The 22,928-nt window shown below is 38.6% G+C and overlaps 2 protein-coding genes across 2 annotated transcripts; one reads left to right on the top strand and one right to left on the bottom strand.

Moving 5' to 3' along the window:
• Positions 1-371: 371 nt before the first annotated feature.
• Positions 372-2,152, bottom strand: K441DRAFT_563323 (tryptophanyl-tRNA synthetase; the record flags this gene model as incomplete). Its single annotated transcript, XM_067643604.1, has 7 exons — positions 372-747; positions 797-870; positions 917-1,312; positions 1,357-1,419; positions 1,464-1,639; positions 1,698-1,843; positions 1,890-2,152. The coding sequence occupies 7 exons, from the start codon at positions 2,150-2,152 to the stop codon at positions 372-374; spliced, it is 1,494 nt and encodes a 497-aa protein (XP_067503480.1).
• Positions 2,153-4,033: 1,881 nt separating this feature from the next.
• On the top strand, positions 4,034-4,500 carry K441DRAFT_660794 (uncharacterized protein; the record flags this gene model as incomplete). Its single annotated transcript, XM_067648770.1, has 1 exon — positions 4,034-4,500. A coding segment is annotated over one exon (171 nt), but the record flags the coding sequence as incomplete, so codon positions are not given.
• Positions 4,501-22,928: the final 18,428 nt, after the last annotated feature.

Genomic DNA, 22,928 nt, shown 5'->3' with positions numbered 1-22,928 from the left:
TTCCGCGAGATGAGAGCGTGTAGTGATCCTTAGGGGATTCTTGCGAGTTTTCCAGTTGGCTCAAAGGGCGCCAGACTGTACTATTGTAGCTAGTTCACGGGTCTATCTAGAGTAGATCCGCCGCCTCTCCTCGATAACAATCAAACCAACTTTACGGCTGGAGAAAACAATGCTGGGGAAAAGAGCGACGTCAGCCCCAGTTGTCGGTGGCTGCGGAGGGACGCCAGGGCACCGAGAAATAAAAGATGAGGTAACATCGTCCTGATTGCAAAGTCATTAGTTCAGTGTAAAGTGTATCGATTTTCTTTTTCTCGGAGTTCGACAACCCCTTATATTATTAGCCCTGTGGGCCTCATGCTGGCTGTGTGCGCTCAAGGCCCTGTCCCATCGGCTCCACCGACAGGAGTACTCGCTGAGGTAATTCTGTCGCCGCCTTCTGCTGTGTTTTCTGTCACACTGAGAGCCGCAACTCCGGCCGTTGCTTCATTTCCCCGGGCCTTTAGTGCCTTTTTGGCATTCACGGCTTCGAGTTTCTTCATCTTCTTGAGCTGTGATTTAGAGTTAGGGTCTTTGACTGGTTCGTTGAAGCCACCAGATTTGCTTTGTATCGAACGAAGTAGAGTATTCGATGGAACCCCTCGATAGAGTAGCGGCCGCGGTGTCATGAAATGGTCAAGTATATCATCTGTGACCTTCGCTCGTCGCTCCTGAAACGAGTTACAGAATTTCGCCAATTCTTCGGCGCACCTATGCTAGGGTCAGAACTATCTTTGGCGGCTCTGCAAGCAGATTGTACTTTTTCTTGATCTCACTGGTTAAAAGTTTTCCAGAGCTGTAGTCTTGCCGAATCGTCTCAAGCTCCTCGTCGCTCTGTGACGGGTCAGTAAATCAATTGGATAGGCACATTTTGACTCACACTTAGAAAAAACCTTAGATATTGATAGGGTATATCGACATTTGGGTTTCCACCCTTTTTTCTATGCTCCTCGACAGTCTCTTGACCTCCACTGAACGCATATTTGTTGATCTTGGCCAAAATCTGTTTGGGGTTGTCCCGTACTAGGATAGCACTTGACTCGACAGATGCAGACATCTTGGATCCAGGGCCTTGAAGGGCATCTAAAAACCGCGCATGGATCAGCGCCGGTTTTGCATATCTCAGTTGACTGGCTACGTCCCTCGTGAGCCGAAAATATGCGTCCTGATCGATTGCGCATGGTATAAGGCATGGAATCTGGTTTGCGTCGGGGCCGAATAGAAATGGAAATGATCCCGCGAACGAAGAGGCCGCTTGGACGGCAGCGAAGTGAACCTGAAGAGCTATTAGCTTGGTATAAAGGTATTGTAAACTACTACCTTTCCGATGTTCGTGGTAGAATCGAAACCAAAGCAAGCATCGGCAGTTCCTCTATTAATTCTCTGAGATTGTTTAGTAGAATCCGAAACCGTCTTATGACACCAACCTTGGCTATCCGTGTGATGTTTCTGTAGAATTCACCGCCCATGTATCCATAATCCGAGAAGATAAATGTTCGCTCGGGATCGAATCCAACGGCAATAATATCTTTAGCATTCTCTCGAGCGTAAACTTCATATTCTTTCACGGTACACTCCGGTTTACCGATAAGGTACTTTTCGTCTAATCACTTACGGCGTAAATATACGTGGTTATCCTAATTGATGGTGTCTGAACATACCGTCCGTCATCATAATGATCACCGGCACCAGAAACACGTCCGACAACCACCGACACAGTTCGAACGGAACCATATGCCCGATATGCAAAATATCGCTGCTGGGGCCTCTTCCTGTATAGATAAAGAATGGCTCTTGCTTCTCGAACCTTTCCAACGTAAGCTTAGTATTTCCGTGAGAGCCGCGGTCTGTACCTATCCAGAATAACCTCCAGATCACGATGTGAGAAGACAATCTTTCGTCGAAGGAATGGATGCGGTTTATGGCCAGTAACACGCTCAAATCTTTCTAGTAACGATTCGTCGATGAGCTTTGTGCCGAACTGCTCGACGAGTTTATCGTAGTTGATTGGCTTTACATGGCCGTCATCGCCGACTTCACCTGAGACGCTCCAGGGGTTGACATTTTGCTCCCTCGTCACGAAAGCACCAGCGGATTGCTCTAGATTCTCCTCCATGGATGTACAAAGTGCGTGGGATCGTGGAAGTCTCGGAAACGGTTTCGCGAAGGTTGGGTTATTGGTTGTGCTTTATGGAAAAGCACACAGGCGACGTCGGAGAGAGGTGTTGTACAGACTTAAATTTCGAGTGTGGCTGCATGACTCACATTTGTGGCTGAAATTCACAAGTGTGGCTGGGCCTTGGCACCTTGCAGGTGGAGGCAGGGTGCCTTCTACATAAATGACCGATTCCTAAGCTACGGATGGCATATAGTTGTTTTAAATGAGCGGATACCAATGCTTGGCTCTTACAACTCGGTGTCATTGTTGGACTATGCCCGACCAGCGTCCAAAGCATCTACCTAGCACTCCAGCACATCACACTTGCTCGAAGACGGGAAGATGTATATGCGCGACGCCCTTCATACTGCCGGAGGGGATGGGATGGCAGGTTATACAATCCACATGTAGAGTGTACTACCACGAATTTATTTTCGCGGTTGAAGTATGACATCTTCTATTAAGCGTGAGTGCGCCAATATCAGCCGACTTTCTGGGGACCCGTAGCCCTCCAGGCGCAGGCTTTTGGTAAAATAGTGGAAATTCTATCGTTGCCGGGTGTAATTTACATCGAAAGGTGGCTTTTTTCCATCCTTAGGAGATAGAAAATACACCACTTTTGGTGGAAATAAATAATATATAGCTAGCCAATAACCGCGAGGGAATAGAAATGGGACTAAGTACAATTATCTACAGAAAGTCATTAGCCGAAGCTAAAAACGCCAATCGATAACGTCTACCCCACCTATTTTGGCAGAGGACTCTGTAAGCAATTGGCAAGCAATCCTGAAGCAATTTAAATATATAATAGATTTGTATCTTAAGAATATTTTGGTGCAGTAGAGCCCTAATATTTAATTAAGCCTCCCTTAACTTTAATTACTAATTTATAACGCCTCCTTATACTCTTAATACACGCCCTCCAATCGGCAGGGGTTAATTTATCCTATTCCTCTTATAGTACAGCCCCCATCTCTTGTAGATTGTTAATTAAGTGGCGCCTTTTAGATATCCAAAGCTTTATAATCCTCCAAAGGTGCTTAATAGGATTTAGATCGGGCAACTGCGTAGGCCAAGTGTAAGGGATATTATTGCGGACACCTCGGGTTGCCCTCAGGACAACCCCCGGACGCCCCTCGGATGGTCGCCGGTCACGTGCCGGAGGCACGTGCCCGTAGTATATAGTCTCCACGATCCCAGAGGCCTTACCTCCTCAAGGATTCGTCTCTCTCACCAATCTATCTTGTTCCAATCGTGTCCTTATAGCCCCCTGTCTACAAGATCCCCTCACACCAAGGAAGTACGTCAGGAAAAAATTTAGCAGCATTTAATTTTACGTTTCTGCTATTTTAGCATTTCTAGCATTTCTTAGCATTTAGCAGCTAAATGCGGCATTTATAATTAAGTCTTAGCATTTAGCTGCTAAGTGCTATCTATAAGATTACTAAGCATATATAAAAGTATAATTTTTTTACCTCAGAAGCTCATTACCTCAGCAAGCTCAGACGTGATCGGTCCGCAAGCTGACTAACTACGTTTGTGATGCACCACCAGTATCACGTCTGAGCGTGTTCCGCGACAGTTCTTAGGGTGTGTTCGGTTGCAATCTGGAGCTTTTTCAATCTGATGTTGATCCGTGCTTTCACCGGCGTCAATTAGAAGATAATTAGTGGCGCTTAATCTGGTGGTCGTACTCAATCTGAAATAAAGCCGACTGTTCGGTTGATCATTCTAATAAAAAGGCCTTAGATGAGACTCAAAATTAGGCGCCTTCTGCCTAGGCGGATCTGAACGGTGACAGTATGAATTAAGGAGAGGACATCGTATAGGGCCTGCAGCTGCTGCAGTAATACTGTCGTCGGTAAGGGCGGTGACGGTGGGGGCATGGTGGGCAATCGGACGGGCGCACGAGCAGAGCTCCAGATTCGACTTGACGTTACCTCAGAAGCTCAGACTAAGAAATCGATTGCGGATATAGGAATATCCGCACCGTCCGCTAAGCTGATTTAGGACGGTAATCGTTTTCTTAGTCTGAGGCCCTTTGGCGAGATTTGTAGAAAACCTAAACACTGTTTATATGAGAAGACCTCCTTAACTTTGACGAAATTGATCTACCCTCCTATAATACCTGTTGACATAAAAATTACACCAAATTATAGAGAAAAGCCTACTCTATAAGTTATGAGATCTTTAGCCCCTTATATATGTGTGACGTTAAGAGGAATTTGTTACCGTAGAGGCCCTAATTCTACCTCCGTACTATTGAGTCGCGTAGTAAACACCAACGCTAAACGCTTACGCCTACGCCGCTAGCCCTCTCTACAGCTAGCGGATATTCTAGCGGATATTCTAGTGGATATTCCATCTGCTAGTTGGATAAAGACATTAAAGGAAGAGAAGGTTAATATCGTTAAGGACCTTCTACGTTAATGGGGCTGGTCTTTTTATAGGCTGGTTTTTAAGTACTTAGAAAGCGAGAACGGGTATAGAGGCAATAGGAAGAAGAAGAAAGTAGGGGACCTGCTTATTCCTTTACTAGAGGATAAGGAAATATAAGAAGAACTTATTAATAGGGCTGATATTTATATAACGCTAATAACCTGTACTATCCGCTGTATCCGGAAAGAGCTTTACTAACTATAATTATAACGCGGCCCCTTTAACACATGGACTCTAGATATAGAGTTTTAGGATATTAACCTTAAGAATGCGGCCAAGTTTGTTTAGCAGCACGGTCCGCTGCTGTTTTGGCTTATTAAGGGGATATCCGCACTAAATAGAGAGGAACGCAGTTGAGATCCGCACGGCGGACGTATAGTTATAGTTGCCTCTATATTCCTCCTGGGGTTTGCCCGGAACTCCGCAAATGGTTTCGCCCGTCTACTTAGTCTATATCTTTAGGCGCTTAGTATAAAGCGCTGTGTGCTATCTTTTCTGTATAGCCTTGGTCTAATTAATGGTTATAAGGCTCTTAACGCTAAAAAGCTTAAGCTAGCCGAATGTTCTAAGGAAGGTTCTATTAATTCTACTAGCCCTTCTAGCGCTAATAACCCTTAAGAAACTGATTAAGTCTCTATCTATTTATGATGATGTTTGTATTATCTATAATAACTTTAACTATTGCTAAAAGACTTGATATTAGGTTATCGGCGAGACTGGCGAGTTTACTTCCTATACTATGGGAAAGATTTTACGCGGAGTATGCATGCCTAAAGGGGGCCTTAAGCAGTTAATGTTGAACAACACCCGTTAACTTAGCCTAGATAAGGTTGTTAATGCAGCTAGGAATAGGTTTAATAACCTCTAGAAGCGGATATCTATAAGTTTTATTGCGGACGCCATCTAATACGCGTATCCTACTGCGGTTAATGGTATATTCGACTTTAACGCGGATATTAAATATCCACGTATACTAGCGGTTAATATTCTCCCTTATGGAAGGATAGAGCATATAACTCTAGGACCTATTCTAGATAGTAAGGCTTCTATTAACGGCAACTATTGCGTAATGGAGAATATCTTCCTGGAACAACTATAGTATAATCACGAAACCGCTTTTAATGACTGGCTTTTCTTAGTATACGGAGATTAGAAAACTGTAAAGCTTATCTAATTATATAAAGAGGAGCGGGTTAAGGCGGAAGGTGCGTATAATAGCTATAAGTGGGTATTGCCTATTCTAGGGCTATGGTATATGCGATTGAACTTCCTATATATGGTTATGCGTACGTTCTATAGGGGTAAGGAAGCCGCGCAGTAGTTTTTAGTGCTTTATACCTATATAAACCACCTAGGGCGGCGTAATATTCCTAGGGAAAAGGCCCTGTTTTATTATATGGAAGAGCTAATCCTCCAAAGCTTTAACGCTTGTATTATTGCGTTGTTTCTACTCTATATCTATAAAAAGTGCAATATTAAGGCAGATGGTGAGGCCGAGCGATATGTATAAAACCTATCTCCGCAGTAATTTCTGGAGCATATTAAGGATATCCGTATAGTGGCTTTTTTAAGAGATATATGCCGCGATGCAAATCAGCGCACGTCTAATTATTTAGAGCTATCTGCTAACGCATATTAGCTAGCAGTAACGTTGTCCTCTGTGGATATATTAAGCTCCGCCGCTAATAACCATAATACGAAGTTCTTTAATTATATTTGGTTTCTGTAGGTTATTAATACTTATAAGCTTCTAAAATACGCCATTAAGTATACGGATATTGGACTACTAAAGCGTATAATCCCCCGCCTTTGCTTATACTTTGCTAGAAGCTTATTAAAGAACTATATACATGATATACTAATCCTATAGCGACTAGTTAGAATAAGCGCTTATAATCCAGTGCTTTAACGGGCTATCCTTACTAATAGTTTAGTTAACCTCTAAGGGCGGCTAGATAGCTTCTTTAAGACGGATCGCCTTAATGAACTGCTAAATCTCTAACTTAAGGAGTTAATCTGGACGTGTGGGAATTCGACGTTTAGTATAGACGAGCTATTTAAGTGGAGTGTTCTTATAATAAGTTACACTAGCCCGCTCCGCGATATTTTTAAGCGTATATTTAGCGAGCGTATAAACAGTAAATATATAACTAAGTCTCTAGCGCTGGATATCCGCTATCTTGTAGATTAGATTAGGAAGGATTCAATTATGCGATATACGCGGCGCTTGGCGGATTTTAAGGCTCCTTCACTTCTATAGCGCGGATATGAGAAACTCGCAAAGGATGGCGTAAATATATTTAACGCCTTTCTATTAACTACAGCCGGTTTACTATTTAATCCCCTTATATGCAGCTTTGGTAACGCTAATAAGAATATAGAGGTACTAGGAGAAGCTGCTGAATATATTTATATAGTTTGTTATCCTAATATTACGCCTATACCTTTGCTAATATATATAATAGTCGGTATATAAGTTGCTTGATGAATACTAAGAGTAACAGTAATATATTGTTTTAATTGCGGATATACTTCTATTATGCGTTAGCGTGTATAGGACGTTAGGTTTAAGGCACCTACTATTCTTTAACTTAGATTAGAGTGGCTCTTATAGGGCGGTATTACTGATTTTAATATGCGGATGTTTTATATTAATGGTTTACTATATGACCCTTATAAGGACGGATTTGATAAGGCTACAGATAATATATTGGAGGACTTTTAAATGCTTAGGCTTATGGTACGTCTCTATCTTAATATATTAAGCAAGTTCTTTTTATTAATATTAATTCTAGCTGGCGTATAATCTTCTTAGTGCGTAGTATATAACATAGCAGTTAGCTGTTTTGTAGTGCGGATATATAAATATCTTTATCTTAGCTTATGCGGATATCTTTACCTTAGCTTATACGGATATTATAATATTAATTAAGTATATCTATTGAATATAAGGCGGAGACTTGATTCCTACGTATATAGTAGCAAAAAGGTAAGAGTTACTATTTTATTATTATAAACCCGTAATAACAGCTAACCTATAGTAATAGCTAACTTATATCTACTTATTTAATATTTGGTAGCCTAGCATTACGTATAAGTATAATAATACCACGCCTTAGGAACGCAAGCTTATCCTTTATTTTACTTAGAGAATCTCTAAACTTGTTTAACTGGCGGTCTATAGCTCGAACATCTTTTGCTATATTAGTTACCCGTTTATAAACTATATTAACGCGCGCAGAAATAATAATTGCTAAATATACCCTAACAGATTCCGTGCTAGCGAAAGCGGTAGCAGTAATAGCAGCACCTGGCGTGCTAGTAATTGGTAAAGGAGTTAGAGGAGTAGCGGTAAAGCGGGTGCCTCTATAACCGCGCATACTACTATAAGTGGGAGTCTTAATGGGAGGGGAGGTCTTGGTGGGGGGAGACGTAGTAGCACGGGCGGGGATAGTACGAGAATGAAGCTATGCGGATATTAGTAATATCCGTATTATTAACATGCGGATATTATACCTTCTTAGTAGGCGTTTTAGCTGGACTATTGGCAGAAGCTAACTTTGCACGTTTTTTGCGCTAAGGTGTAGCTGGCTCTAGATTTAGTAAACTTTTCTATATATATGTTAGCTGACAGAACAATAGTATACTATTAGCATGTACCTTTCCGTATAACCTACTACCTATATAATATCTTAAGCACGCACCCCTAAAATAAGGCCTAGAGTTCTTTCTGTAAACGCGACATTTGTAGCTATGCTTCTTGTATAGAGCGTATAGTAGGTTACGCAGCTTATTAAAGCTACCCTTAATATTCTAGACGTGTGTTAATATCCGCTGGCGACTTTCCTTTATGTTCTCCTAAATACCAACTTTTAGAGTATACCATTTATTTACTAACGGCACTTAGATGGGAAGGCGCTTGTTTGTATTTATGGTACTGCGGAAAATATAAGGGCTATGGAGATTGCGAGGGCTGCGGAGATTATAAAAGTCGGCGTTATTAAGACCTTTATCTTTGCCGCTATCTAAAGATTCGCTATTTAAAGAAACCTTATAAATGTCTAGGCCACTATAAGAGGCAAATTAGTAAATAAGATATTAAAATAGTATGACTAATATATACGATTTAATGGCTATCTTGGCCTTTAGATTCGTATTAGCAGCCTTTTTAGCTTACTTTTTAAGAAAAGAAGATAAACGAGCCTTATTAAGCCTCCTTTTAGAAGCATTAGGTAGCGGTAGTAGAGAGGCGGACGGCGAAGAAGCGGACGGTAAAGTAGCCTATGGCAAAGATGTAGGCAACGGAAAGGTAGGCAGCGAAAAGGTGCGCGGATTTTTAGCGGATTTTGCTTTATCTATATTATTGTTGTCTACTAAATCCTATAAAGAGCGCTTTGGTATATATTTTCTACAATTATATTAGCTATAGGTATAATTTAGTATTAGAATGCTTACTCTTTAGGAATAGAGTTTAAAGGCTTAGTAAGAGCAGCCATGGCGTACTTAATAGTATCCTTATTTATTTCGCGTATATTAAGCTCCTTAACTGCCTAGCCGCTGTTATTTGCATTAATATTGTTTACAGGTGTAAATAAAGGCATTATAGATAGAAGAATGCTAAGGGACAGTGGATGGAATAACAATGATGAATTTTACGGTGCGGTGTTGTGAGGTAGAAGGTTAGTAGAGGAAGAAAAGGTACGGAGGTTGATTAAAGGTAAATATCTACGCTACCTATTTTATTAAATTAGCTCACTAACAAATAATTGCTACTATAGTGACTTACCTTAGTAGTTATTAACGGTTAGATATATAAATATCTTTATCTTAGCTTATACGGATATCTTTATCTTAGCTTATACGGATATCTTTATCTTAGCTTATGCGGATATTATAATATTAATTACATTTATAAAATATAAGGTAGAGACTTAATTCCTACGTACGTAGTAGCAGAGAGGTAAGAGCTACTATTTTATTACTCTAGACCCGTAATAATAGTTAACCCACAGTAATAGCTAACTTATAGTAATAGCTAACCGGCATCTACTTAAATTTTATATTTAGCAACCCGGTGTTGCGTATAAGTGCTGTAATACCACACCTTATAAACGCAAGCCCATCCTTTATCTTACTTAGAGAATCTTTAAGCTTATTTAACTGGCGATCTATAGCCTGAACATCTTTCGCTATTTTAGTTACCTGTTTATAAACTATATTAACGCGTACGGAAATAGCAATTGCTAAATATACTCTGACATTTTCCGTGCTAATGGGAGCGGTAGTAGTACTAAAAGCAGTATTAGGCGTGCTAGGAATTAGTAAAAGAGTAGGAGGAGCAGCGGCAGAACGGGTGCCCCTACGGCTGCGTATATTACTGTAAGTAAGAGTCTTAGGGGAAGGGGAGGTCTTTAGAGGGGGGATGGTGTGGGTATAAAGCTATGCGGATATTAGTAATATCTATATTATTGAGATGCGGATATTATACCTTCTTAGTAGGCGTTCCAGCTAGACTACTAGCAGAAGCTAATTACGCACGTTTTTTGCGCTGAGGTGTAACTGGCTCTAGTCTTAGCGAATTATCCTATATGCTTGTTAGCTAATAGAATAATAGTATACTATTAGCATATACCTTTTTATACGACCTACTACTTAAGCGATATCTTAAGCACGCACCTTTAAAATATGGCCTAGAGTTCTGCTTGTAAACGCGATATTTATAGTCTTACTTAATATATAGAGCGTATAGCGGATCGCGTAGCATACTAGAGCTACCCTTGATATTCTAGACGTAGGTATATATCCGCTAGTGAGCTTCCTTTATATTCTCCTAAGCACTAGCTTTTAGGGTGTACTATTTATTTGCTAACGGCACTTAAATAGGAAGGCGCTCGTTTGTATTAATATCCGACGCTATAGCTTAGGCTATCTGTGTGCTACGGAGCTTATAAGGGCTGCGGAGATTATAAGAGGATAAAGGAGGGCTTTTAAAAGAGTCGGCGTTATTAAAATTATTTTCTTTATTATTATCTAAAATCTCTAACATTTTTGTTGGGTTACTATAAGAGGTAAATTAGTAGATAAGACACTAAAAGAGTATAGTTAATATATACGATTTAAAGGCTATCTTATACTAAAAATTTTGCGTAGCAATTCTATTAGCCTGCCTCTTAAGAGAAGTAAAAGCACGATAAGGATTAAACTTCTTAGAAGTAACAGGCGACAAAGAAATAAGTGGCTTAAAGGTAGGCGGCGAAGAGGTAAGCGGTAAAGAAGTAGGTGGTAAAGAGGTAGGCAGTAAAGAGGTAAGCGGATTTCCGGCGGATTTTATAATAACCTTATTATAGTGCTCTGCTAGATTTGATAAAGAGTGCTTTAGTACGTATTTCCTGAAATTATATTAGCTGTAGGCATAATTTAGTATTAGAAAGCTTACTCTTTAGGTAGAGATTCTAAAGGATTAGTGAAAGAAAGAGCGTCCTTAAAAGCGTCCTTAATTATTTTATTATTAACGTCGCGTGTATTAAGTTCCTTAACTAAATAGCTATTGGACGTATTTAGAGGTATAAAAGAAGACATTATAGATAGTAGTATGCTAATGGACAGTAGATAAGACAATAATGATAAAGTTTGCGGTGTGACGCTGTGAGGTAGAAGGTGTGGAGGTTGATTAAAGGTGAATATCCGCGCTGTAGATTTTATTGAATTAGCTTACTAATAAATAATTACTGTTATAGTAACTTACCTTAGTAAATATTAACTGCCTTTTATACGCTTATTTATAACGCGCAAATCCTTTATAGTTAAGTTACTACTAATTAAAGTAAGTGGGCGCCGTCTAGTTAACTTGCGAAGTGATATTAATATAGAATTACCGCTTAATTAAGGTGCTGGAGAAGGGTTATAAGCGGATATTGGGTTTACTTAGTGAGCGGATTTCTTACTTTTAAAGTACGCAGATATGTTCTTTTGTTTTCTCTTACTACGAGGTAGATCTAATATTGGCTGAGAGGCTTAAGGTATAATAGCCTAAGAAGAACGGATAATATCTGGTTAAGAGGATTGTAAGACACTTAAACTAAATGGCTAATATAATATAGGTTCTATGGGTTTTAGGAGCTTTTAGTACTAACCCTAGTATCTCTCTAAATAAGAATCTAATAGACTATTTAAATGCGTATGTAAAGATCGACACTTAACACCTAGATATTAATTAGAGCTTTACCCTAGTCTTAGTTAAGTTAATAAATAAGTGGAATGCCGAGGAATATTAAATACTAACCTACTAAAGCTGCGTTATATCTAAAACCGAGGGCGGAGATTAAGCACTAGGCCGCAGGTTCTAAGCTACGCCTAGTTTAGAGAGCGGAGATCAAATATTAGACTATAAATTCTAAGCCGCACCTAATTTAGAAGGTAGGGATCAAGCACTAGTACGCGAATTCTTAACTGCGCCCAGTTTAGAGGGCGGAGATTAAGTATTAGCCTGCAAACCCTAAGCCTCAGAGTTTTCTAGGAGCGGAGATTTAGTATCGCAACTTAAATCCTAAGCCTTAGGATTCTCTAGGAGCGGAAATCTAATACTATGTTGCGAATTCTAAATTTCTGGATTTCCTACTACCTGGGAACTAGTGCTACACTACAGATCTTAAACTTTAGAATTTTTTGTAATTAGAGATCTAGTGCTGTATTGCGAATATTAAACCCTAGGCTTATCTAAAAGTTAAGACTTAATATTATACTGTGAGCTCTGATACTCAGACTGCCCTAAGGATTTGGATTTAATGCTGCGCTATAAGCTTTGATATCCGGATTGCTCTAAGGGCTAAGACCTAATGCTGCGCTGTAAGGGCTGTAATACTTCGGTTTGCAACGGTTAATTGAGGCTAGTACTCTTAGTACCTCTAGACACGGCAATACGTCTACTAGATTGCGACGCAGCCTGTAAAACACTACGGCTAGAGTATCGCGTTTCTTTTTTATGAATAAAGTAGATAAGCGCGTCCATTTTATCTCCTAGGAAGCTGTGATCCCATTTAGGTAATATCCGCTTAAGGCCCTCGCGGGTTAGCGGAGGTTGGATATAAAGTATGCGGATTTAATTATCGGATATAATATAACTAGAAATTAGACTCTAAACTATATCCTAGTATATTATATTAAGCCATCCTTTAATCTACTTCTTAATACTTATAAATAGATCCTTTAAGTACTTACTCTTCGCAATATTCCTAGTATATAGTGCGATAATATTATACTCCTTATAAGCCTGCAACGAATTATTGTAATTAGAGCAATAGCGTGAACCTCTAGATAACGGACTCGTCTCTTTATACGGCTTAAGTAGAATATTACGTAGATATCCAGTAGCTTTATTTATAAGCTCGTATAATATATCTAGAAGTACTGCCCGTTTCTCTATATTAGTTTTTACCCTCTTCTATTTTTCTATATACTTAATTGGCAGGGCTAATGATATTATATTCTTATTAAGTATTTAATTCTCCTCCTCCTAAGCAGATACCTACGAGATAATATTACTATTAATTATAACAAATAAAGCTAGATCGCTGGCGAAATCTACTGCCCTATCCTCCTGTATCGCTATCCTAGCAGTAATAAAGTCACGACCAAGTCGGGTAGATAAAGGGGCTGTAGGTTTTTAAGACTTTTGCTTTGGCGGTGTAATATCTACAAGAGCGCCCTTATACCAGTCTTTAATAAGGATAATTATATATCCGGTAACACTATTGCGTTAGGCGGCCCGTCTAAATCGCTATAGTATTATATTTAGGCTTTTGTTAGGATAATAACCGTATATAATAGAACGGATAATATCTAGAATATCCGCACTATAGGCTAGGGCGTCCGACGTAATAAGAATACGGGTAGGTGAGTCTTCTATATAGAAATTTTGATACTCCCTGCTCTTATTACGTTCGGATAATATTGTATAATAACTCCACACTGCTATTTTAGCCTGCTTAATAGTATAGCCCTTAGTTATAAGCCACGAATGGATAGTATTTATATACCTATAGATATAATTTTTGGCATAAAGAAAGATAATCGTCTTAGGAATTAATTCGGGACTTAGAACCTTTCGTCCCTTTAGCTATACAGTACCTCCTACCGGATTTTAGATCCGCCCGACTGATTAATAAATAGAGGTAGCGGATATCCTACTAGGCGCTGCAGGCGTTTAGCTAGATGATGCAGATATTTTACTAAACCCTGTGGATATCTGGCCAAGGGTCGCGGATGTATAATCCTCCTCTACTACCGCCTCCTTAAATGCCTCTTTAATAATAAAGAATAGTGCCTTATAATTATTCTTATCCCTCCTTTTAATATAGCCCCTAATAATGGATAGGTTAGGCCGATTAATATCCGTTTGTTTATAATCCGTTATACTCTAATAAAACCCCACTAGCTTTATTACCTTTATATATATCTCCTTATTAAGTGTTGTAGTATATATAAACCACGGTACTATTAGACTAAGTAGTAATCGGACCTTAAAGAGCTGTGCGTAATAGGGCCGGAAGCTCTTACCCTAGTTAGTAACTAGATAATACTTATTAATTATAACTAAGGAAATATGCGAGCGAAAAGCGGGCTAAGTAAGGATATAGTGGAACCGTTTACTTAATAGTAACTCTGGCGATACTAGAATATGCGTAAACTAACCCGCCTTAATATGTTTTAGGATATCTGTATATACTTTTATTACCTCCGCANATATAAATANNGGATTTGCTTNTNGGATNGCCNNTATCTTTAATAGCTACTCCTCTCTAATTATATTTAGAGGTAATATAATAATAGTAACGGAAGCTTAAATTAGTAATGGAATTGCCTGCATTATTATGCTCTTACCCTATAATGTTTTCGCCGCTAGGAATAAGTCCCTCCGCCCATACATTACCTATCTTAATACCTTAATTTAACTAGGTCGTCCGCTGTACGGATATAAAAGCTTAATAGCTCTATCTATTACGCTTAACTGTTTATCTTTGCTTACCTCCCGTAAGGCCAGAAGCTCGTCTTGTATATCCTATAACTGCCTCTCTGCTAGGGATATAAAATCCTCCCGTATACGATTATCTAGCTCCTATAAGCTCCGTGAGACCTGCTGGCGTTCCCGTTTAACTATAGGCTTCTAACCCCTATGTCTAGTGATTTTCTTTGGAGCTATAGTAGGTTTTTTATGCGGATATAATGCCTAGTAGTAGTAGAGGCACTTTGGGCTAAGAGAGGATATTTTTAAGGAAGGACCTAACTATAGCACCTACTAGGTGTTGCAATTGCTTTAAGTAGTAGATATCTATATATCTGTATAGTTTTATTAATATTAGCAGACTATTTAATAAGATATAATATGTGCTTATGTTTTTAATAACGCGTTTTTTAACTTTAACGAAATTAATATTAGGACCGAGTAATAGCCGTATTATAAAATTTATACCATTTAGAAGCCCTAAGTCTTAAAAATAATATATAAACTTTTGGTAATAATAACGCGTTGTGTGAATAAATGAATTAGATATCCGTAATATCCGTTTTACGGATTTTGCTTACGTTTTTAACAAATCTCGCTAAAGGCTCTCAGACGTGATTTTGCACGAAGGAGACGGCGTAGCTGTTATTCCGACGCTAGCCAAAAAAAATCACGTCTGAGCTCGCTGAGGTAAGACTTGACGATTGATCTGGAGAAAAAAGCTCCAGATTGATCTGACGCCAAGAGCTCAAGTTCAACTACTATATACGGTAAAGCGTGTGAATTTGACGCGGTTGCCGATCTGGAGGAGCTCCAGGTCAGAATGTCGCCAGATTGACCGAACAGACAGATTGAGGCTCCAGATCAACTCGCTTCTGAAGCCTCCAGATTCAATCTGGAGCTGCAACCGAACGCGCCCTTAGTAAATCCACGGATATCCGCGTTGCGGAGGTTGCGGATATTAGAATAACTCAACACCAATATTTTATATTATTTCCTAAAGTTGATCGATTATATAACAGAACCTAGGCTTTTAGAATATATTATTTTATTACTTAGGTATTTTGGGTCTTATGATCATTTTCATTAAAAAAAAAAAGCGTTATTAGCAATTCTATGACCATATATAACTTTATTAAACGCTAACTAATATATATAAAAACCTATATAGATCTATAATAGCCACCCTAAAGAACCTATTATATAGCCTAGCGGACATATAGCGTCTGTATTATAGTATATTAAATACCCACTAAACCTTATGCGCGGCCAACTACCAAGTACGGATATTTAAGCTAACCTATAGTATACCGCTACAAAAACCTATAGGACGGAGATGTAGAAGGTTAAATAAGATACTAGAACAGCCGCTACCGTATTAGGTGCCGGAAACTCGAGCTTGGAGAGGTTGTACCATAGAGCGGGCGCGACGGTCCCGAATGGATATCCGCAACGTCCTCAATCGCACTGCGGGTCTCTTCGTGCAGAGCTTAGAGCAGAGCCTCGTGCAGAGCCTCGTGCAGAGCATCGTGCAGAGCATCTTGCAGAGCATCGTGCAGAGCCTCGTGCAAAGCTTCGAGCAGAGCCTCATGCAGAGCTTCGAGCAGAGCTTCGAGCAGAGCCTCGTACAGAGCTTCGAGCAGAGCTTCGAGCAGATCTTCGAGCAGATCTTCGAGCAGAGCCTCGTGCAGAGCTTCGAGCAGAGCTTCGTGCAGAGCTTCGTGCAGAGCTTCGTGCAAAGCCTCGTGTAGAGCTTCGTGCAAAGCCTCGTGCAGAGCTTCTGTAAAGCTTCGTGCAGAGCTTCGTGTAAAGCTTCGTGCAGAGCTTCGTGTAAAGCTTCGTGCAGAGCTTCGTGTAAAGCTTCGTGCAGAGCTTCGTGTAAAGCTTCGTGCAGAGCTTCGTGTAAAGCTTCGTGCAGAGCTTCGTGTAAAGCTTCGTGCAGACCTTGGTGCAGACCTTGGTGCAGACCTTGGTGCAGACCTTGGTGCAGACCTTGGTGCAGACCTTCGTGCAGACCTTCGTGCAGACCTTCGTGCAGACCTTCGTGCAGACCTTCGTGCAGACCTTCGTGCAGACCTTCGTGCAGACCTTTGAGCAGAGCTTTGTGTAGGCATTTGTGTAGCGTTTGTATAGACGTTCATGCAGACATTCGTGCAGACGTTTGTAGCCCCCTAAAATAGTAGTAATAAGCAGCTTAAAGTCCTTAGGTGGTTNTTGTTTGGGTAGGCTGTAGGCGATTCAATAGACACATCGCCCGTTCGGCGGCGCTTTTTACTAGATATCGTAGAGGCGTACGGAGTAGATATACTCATCAATTATAGAGCTGCTTCTGCGGATTAATTTAACGGTATTTCTAAGATGATAGCTGTTATGGGGTGGTAGATTAATTTCGTTAAAAAAGGTGACTGCTCTATATACAAAATAAGTTGGATCGCCTAAGAAACCTTGCGAAAGTCTCTTAGACTAATAGTATATCCACAGTTGATTTTTGATCGCCAGCGACACCGCGCTCTCAACACCCGTCGAGCGCTATGCGTAGAGCCTGCTGAGAGCTTTCTACTTGCACTAGAATGGTAAGAATCGGCTATGGGTTAATAAAGATATTCGCGTTTTAAGTTGCGCGCCGCTATTGTATAAGCACCCTAAAGCACCCTATTAAACTTATATGGCACTAAAATAAGCCCCTAGGGGGCTATAGATAAAGGTTTTAATAAAAGACCTCTTAGTATCTTATTAGAAGTTATATATATAACTATTTTAAAGCTTTTTTACCCACTTAAAGCCGTTTACAAAGCTAATCTAATGAGTACTGTATTTGCTCCTGCCGTAAATTAACCTACTATATAGCCGCTTCCTCGCTAACCTTTTAGACCTATATAACCCGCTTAATCTCCTTAATAACCTTAAGCTATAGGGAGTACTATTAAACCTCCTTTTGCCGGCCGGCCCGCTATTTACTACCCTATTTAGAATCTAGCGCTGCTATAGAAGGATTACCTCCTAGCCCTTCGGTCCACTTATACTAAAGGGCCCGTATAGAGTTTACCGCGCGGCTTATACAGTATATAGGTGGAGACCTAGACCTAGGCTCTAGCTAGGACTACGGCTGCGGCTACGGCTGCGGCTATAGTAGCGGCGGCGGCGGCGGCGGTGGCAAAGCTATACGGGAAGGAGAGCCTATAGCGCTTACCTAGGCGGACATATATCTGCTAGATCCCGTAATAGATAGAGCTAAAGGGGCCGCTTCTATAGGCGGACGCGGGGGGTTAGTAGACTGGCCCTAAGGCTATACTATAGCCGCAGCCGCAGCTATAGCTAAAGGGGCTTCTAGTCGAAATGTAAGGCCTTTAGACGTTAGTAATTAAAGCTATAAAGATTAGGCCCGCTAGGACTTATCTAGATAGTCTAATAAGCCCTTAACCTTACTAGCTATCTACTTATATTTAGCGCGTAAAGCCTTTAGTTAATTAGTAAGGAGTGGCATAGCTTAGTAAAGAATTAATAGCTAATTTAGGCTCCCCTCTTTTTCCTATAGGTAGGGCTCTAGATCCTACGCGAAGGCCTTATACGCCTTATACTAAAAAACAGGGTAGCTCTATACTAGATAGCTTAGGAATATCTTATAGAGGGTTACCGAGTCCTGTAGAATAACCTCGCGAAGGTAAAAGAAAAGGTTTATAACCTCTATAGCGGCAAGGTTGTTAATCTAGTATAGCTATAGGCTAAAGCGGCCCTTCTATTTATTTAGTTTGGGCTATATTATTAATAGCAGTACGTTAGGCGGCGTAATACCCGTATAGCAGATTTTAAAGCAGCCTATCTATAAGGGGTGTCCTACTATTAACCTTATAAACTTTTATAGGAGAGAGTTTAAGTAATAGCCTACTATTTGCTTTTAGTTCTACCTCCTAGCGCGCTAAATCTAGTCCTCGCTAACCCCCTTTAGCTCCGCCGTTTTAGCGCCGGCGCTCCGCCCGATATGCGTTTTCTTCTCTAAGAAGACGCCAATATACTAAAAGGCCTTTATAACCTAATCTTACTGCGAGTTATATAAGAGGGCCGCCTCGCGGTCCCTACTGCTCTTAATTAGGCGTATATTATACTATACTAAGCGCCTACTAAAGTCTAGGAACGGCTCTATACTAAGATCCTAGCGGTATAGGAGATAGAAAGCTAGCCCACTAAGTATATAAACGAGCGGCTTTCTGTTCTATAGGGCCCTAATAGTCTTAAGGCGGCCGTACTAGTTCTACTTACCTGCGTATATAGTAAATATTAAGGGCATATAGCATATAGGGCCTTTACCCTTAAACTTAAAGGTAAATAGATCTGAGATCTTAGCGGAGCATCTATTGCCGCCGCGGGTAAGTATATAGTGGCCTAGTAGGATATTAATAAGCGTGCGGAAGTAGCACTCTGGGGATAAGGTGGCGCCCCTAGCCTAGAGCTTACAGCAGACGCTCTAGAACTCGTCCTTGGTATAGCTATTAAGGAGGGTGTCTCTACCCTTATCGGCGAACTACTCTTTCTTACACTGCGCGTCCCTCCGCTGTAGCGTCTTTAGGTACTCCCTAATACTATCCTCCCGCGGAAATAGGTAGCTATTAATTTTTATAGCTTTCTATATCTAATAGAGGTCCGTTAAAGCGGTAATATAGCCGTAAACTAACTGCCACGAGAGCCGCGTCTCCTCTTAGGGTATGTTAATTGTAACGGAACCTTATAGCAAAAACTACAATAGGCTCGTTATTAGGCTAGGTATATAGGTGATATAAGTTAAAGTTAACAATGAAATAATAACTGGTGGAGTGGTTGCCTAATAGATTAACTCTAATTGTATTCTAAGAATTACTATAAGGAAGGAACTATCTAGGTAGGGACTAAGGGTCCTTAAATACACAACCATACTCTTATGAAATCCTTCTTATATATAATGTATATCTACTCTATCTACTCTATTACGGATTATATAGATTCTATAGATTATATAGATCACGTTATATAACCTTAGTTATTATTCCTCGTTATATAGCTCTACCAGCTCCATCCTAAACTATACCTAAATTAACTAACTAGCTTCTTCCGTCTCTTTTTTAAGTAGTTATAACATTGTACTTAAAGCGTCCGTAATACTATCTCCCTTCTCTTTATCTTTATCCTTAAAGATTCCTAATATCTCTAAGTCGTTTACTAGAGGTATAATATCCATCTAATTAATTTAGTTAATATTATTACTTATTATACCTAAAGCAATTTCTTCTTCTTTAACTGCTTGTCGTATTTGTACTATTGCTATAATATTATCTCTTAGTAAGATTATACCGTCTCCATATTCTCGCTGCTTAAAAGAGGGGTTAGTTTATATTGCGCTAGTAAGTCTATCTTCGCGATAACTGTTCTCTTGCTTAGAGTGCACTAAAGCGAATATTTATTCGTCCTGTAACGTTTGCTCTATCTTTAATACTAAATATATACAACCTATTACTCTTAATAGTTGTCTAGTTCCCTAATTAATTTATCTTAAGGTTTTATATTTAATCTACTACTATATAGCTAGATAATAAACTATCTATTACTCTAGCGGAGTTGCGCCGTTTCTATAATACTAAATAAGAGGCTGCCGAAGCTTAATAACGGGCCCTTGAGTCTCGTCTTGCGGCGTCCGCTTAGTTAATCCGTCTTAAGAAGGTATATAAGAAGGTCCGTTCTAAGGAGTAGAAACTTATAGAATAAGGTTTATAGGAACTTAGCAATAAAAGAATAGATTCTCTTCTAATAGAGAAGGAAATAGATCTAAGTACTTCAGCAACTACTCTTCTTAGGTCCCCCTTAGGTAACTTCTTCTTTAGCAATTCTTCTTTATTAATACTGCCTAACCTAATTTCTTTTAATACTCCTATACCTTTCCTATAGCGTTCTTTAAATTCTCTAGTGGTTTTTAGGTAGTCTTAATATAGCCTATCCACTTAACCTCGTACTATGTTTTATTGTTAATATCCTTATAACTAACGATCTTTAAAACTTACTATTTGTCTTCTTCCTATTCTTTATATATATCTACTTTATAGACCAGTGGCTTAATATTCCTATATACTGGCTCTAGCATCGCAATATACTATATAGGGTAGATCTTTATTTTAGCTGGTAGGTTTAACTTAAACGTAACCAGTAAAATTCTTTATATAATTTTAAAAGGTCCTAGTCTAACATAGTCTAACTTCTTACTTAGTTATTAACTCTTAAAAATTTTGTATAGTAGCTATACTTTATCTCCCTCCTTAAGATCTGGTCCTTTAGATCTCTTAATATTATAGTACCTTTTTATTCTCTCTTATACTTTCTTTACTAATTCTATAAGGTCTATATAAAGATTTATTAACATCTTTATTCTTTCTTTAGCTATAGTACTTGTTTTCTTTACTTATTATAGTAACAATAATATTCTTAGCTTATATCCGTAATTTGCCTTAAATAGTAATATGCCTATTCCTTCTTAAGGTGTTATATTATATATAAACTATATAATTGGTAATAGCAATACCTAATTATTCTGTACGTAATTAATATAATATCTTAGATACTATTCTAGCGTCTAATTTAGTCTTTCCGTTTAACCGTCTATCTATAGATAATATGCGGTAAAAGTTACTACTCTAACTCCTTACTCCGCTAAGAATACCTCTTAGAATGCTGCTATAAATCTTAGATCTCTATCTAATATAATCTTACTTAGTGCTCCGTGTTTTATAAATACTTCCTTAATATAAAATTTAGTAATATTTTCTGCTAAGATTTCTTCTATATATGCTATAAAGTACCCCTACTTTATAAGCTTATCTACTATTACTAAGATCGCGTTATAATCTTGTCTAGTAATAGGATCTCTTAACTTTAGTAACTTAATAATAAAGTCCTATAATATAACCTCCTATAGTCTCTCTAGTATTTTAATAGGTTATAGCCCTCTATATAGCTTATGCCTCGTTAGTTTATTTCTTTAGCAATTTAGATACTTCTTTATTACTTTTCTTATAATATTCCAGATTCCGTTAATAATATACTCCTTCTAAAGTCTTAATACTAAGCCCCTAGCTCTATTATATCCTTAAGTTAATCCCTTATAGAAATCTTTTACGAATTGCTCTGCTATACTTCTTAGGATATATCTTACTTTTTAATTTTTATATATATTCGTCTATAGATTTTCTAGCTATACTTCTAGAATTCTTTATACCTAAAAGCTTTCTAATGTCTTATAACCCTTATTTGGTTCTTCTTAAGTTGCTATAATCTTTGGATAATTATACCTAATTAACCCGTCTGTATCTTTTTGCAGTAAAGCCCCTAATGGCTTCTTATTGTTTTATAGTTTAGCCCTTCGACTTAGAGCGTCTACTCTTATGTTGTCTATACCCTTAATATACTAAATCTTAAAATAGTATTCTATAAGCATTTCTGCCTATCTAACCTGTCTTTAGTTAAGTTTCTTTATTATTAGGAATCCTATTAGATTCTTATAATTTGTCTTAACTATAAATAGTTTCTCTATACCTTATAAGAATGCTTTCTATTTTTTTAATGCTATAACTATACCTAATAACTCCTTGTTATAGATATTATAGTTTAACTCTAGTAGTGTTATCTTTCAACTGTAGTATGCTACTAGGTACTATCTATCTTAATGTTTTTATATAAAGCACGTCTCTAGTATATAGTCTAATATATCTATTTTTATAACCATCTCTAGTCTTAGTTAATAGATCTTAAGAACTAGCTCCTAGGTAAATAACTCTTTAACTTTCTTAAATAGTTCTTGTTGCTCCTCTCCCTATACCTATAGTTCTTCTTTATTTATTAGTTATGTAAATGGTTTAATATCCTTTAGCTACTACGCTATAAACCTTCTGCAGTAATTGTAAAACCCTAGGAATAATCTTAACTATGTAACGTTCTCTAGTTCTTACTAATTTACTATAGCCTTAATCTTCTTTGGATCTTTATTAAGTTAGCTTAGTTTAATAATAAATCTAATAAAATCGGTCTTCCTAGTAAAGAACTCGCATTTTTTAATTACTACTAGCATCTATTCTTCTTGTAGTCTTTTTAAGACCTATTTAATATATTCTCCGTGCTCCTCTTTGCTTATAGAGTAGATAATAATATTATTAAGATATGCTATAACAAATTTATCTAAGTGTTCTTTTAACACATTGTTAATACGCTTTTGGAACGTTGCTAGTATGTTTATAAGCCCGAATTGTATAACTAATGGTTTATATAGTCCTTCCTTTAACC

Source organism: Cenococcum geophilum (assembly GCF_001692895.1).
Source record: "Cenococcum geophilum 1.58 unplaced genomic scaffold K441scaffold_24, whole genome shotgun sequence".
In the NCBI taxonomy this organism is placed as follows: Eukaryota; Fungi; Ascomycota; class Dothideomycetes; order Gloniales; family Gloniaceae; genus Cenococcum; species Cenococcum geophilum.
Note: the sequence above shows the minus strand (reverse complement) of the source record. Positions and strands in the feature narration are given on the sequence as shown.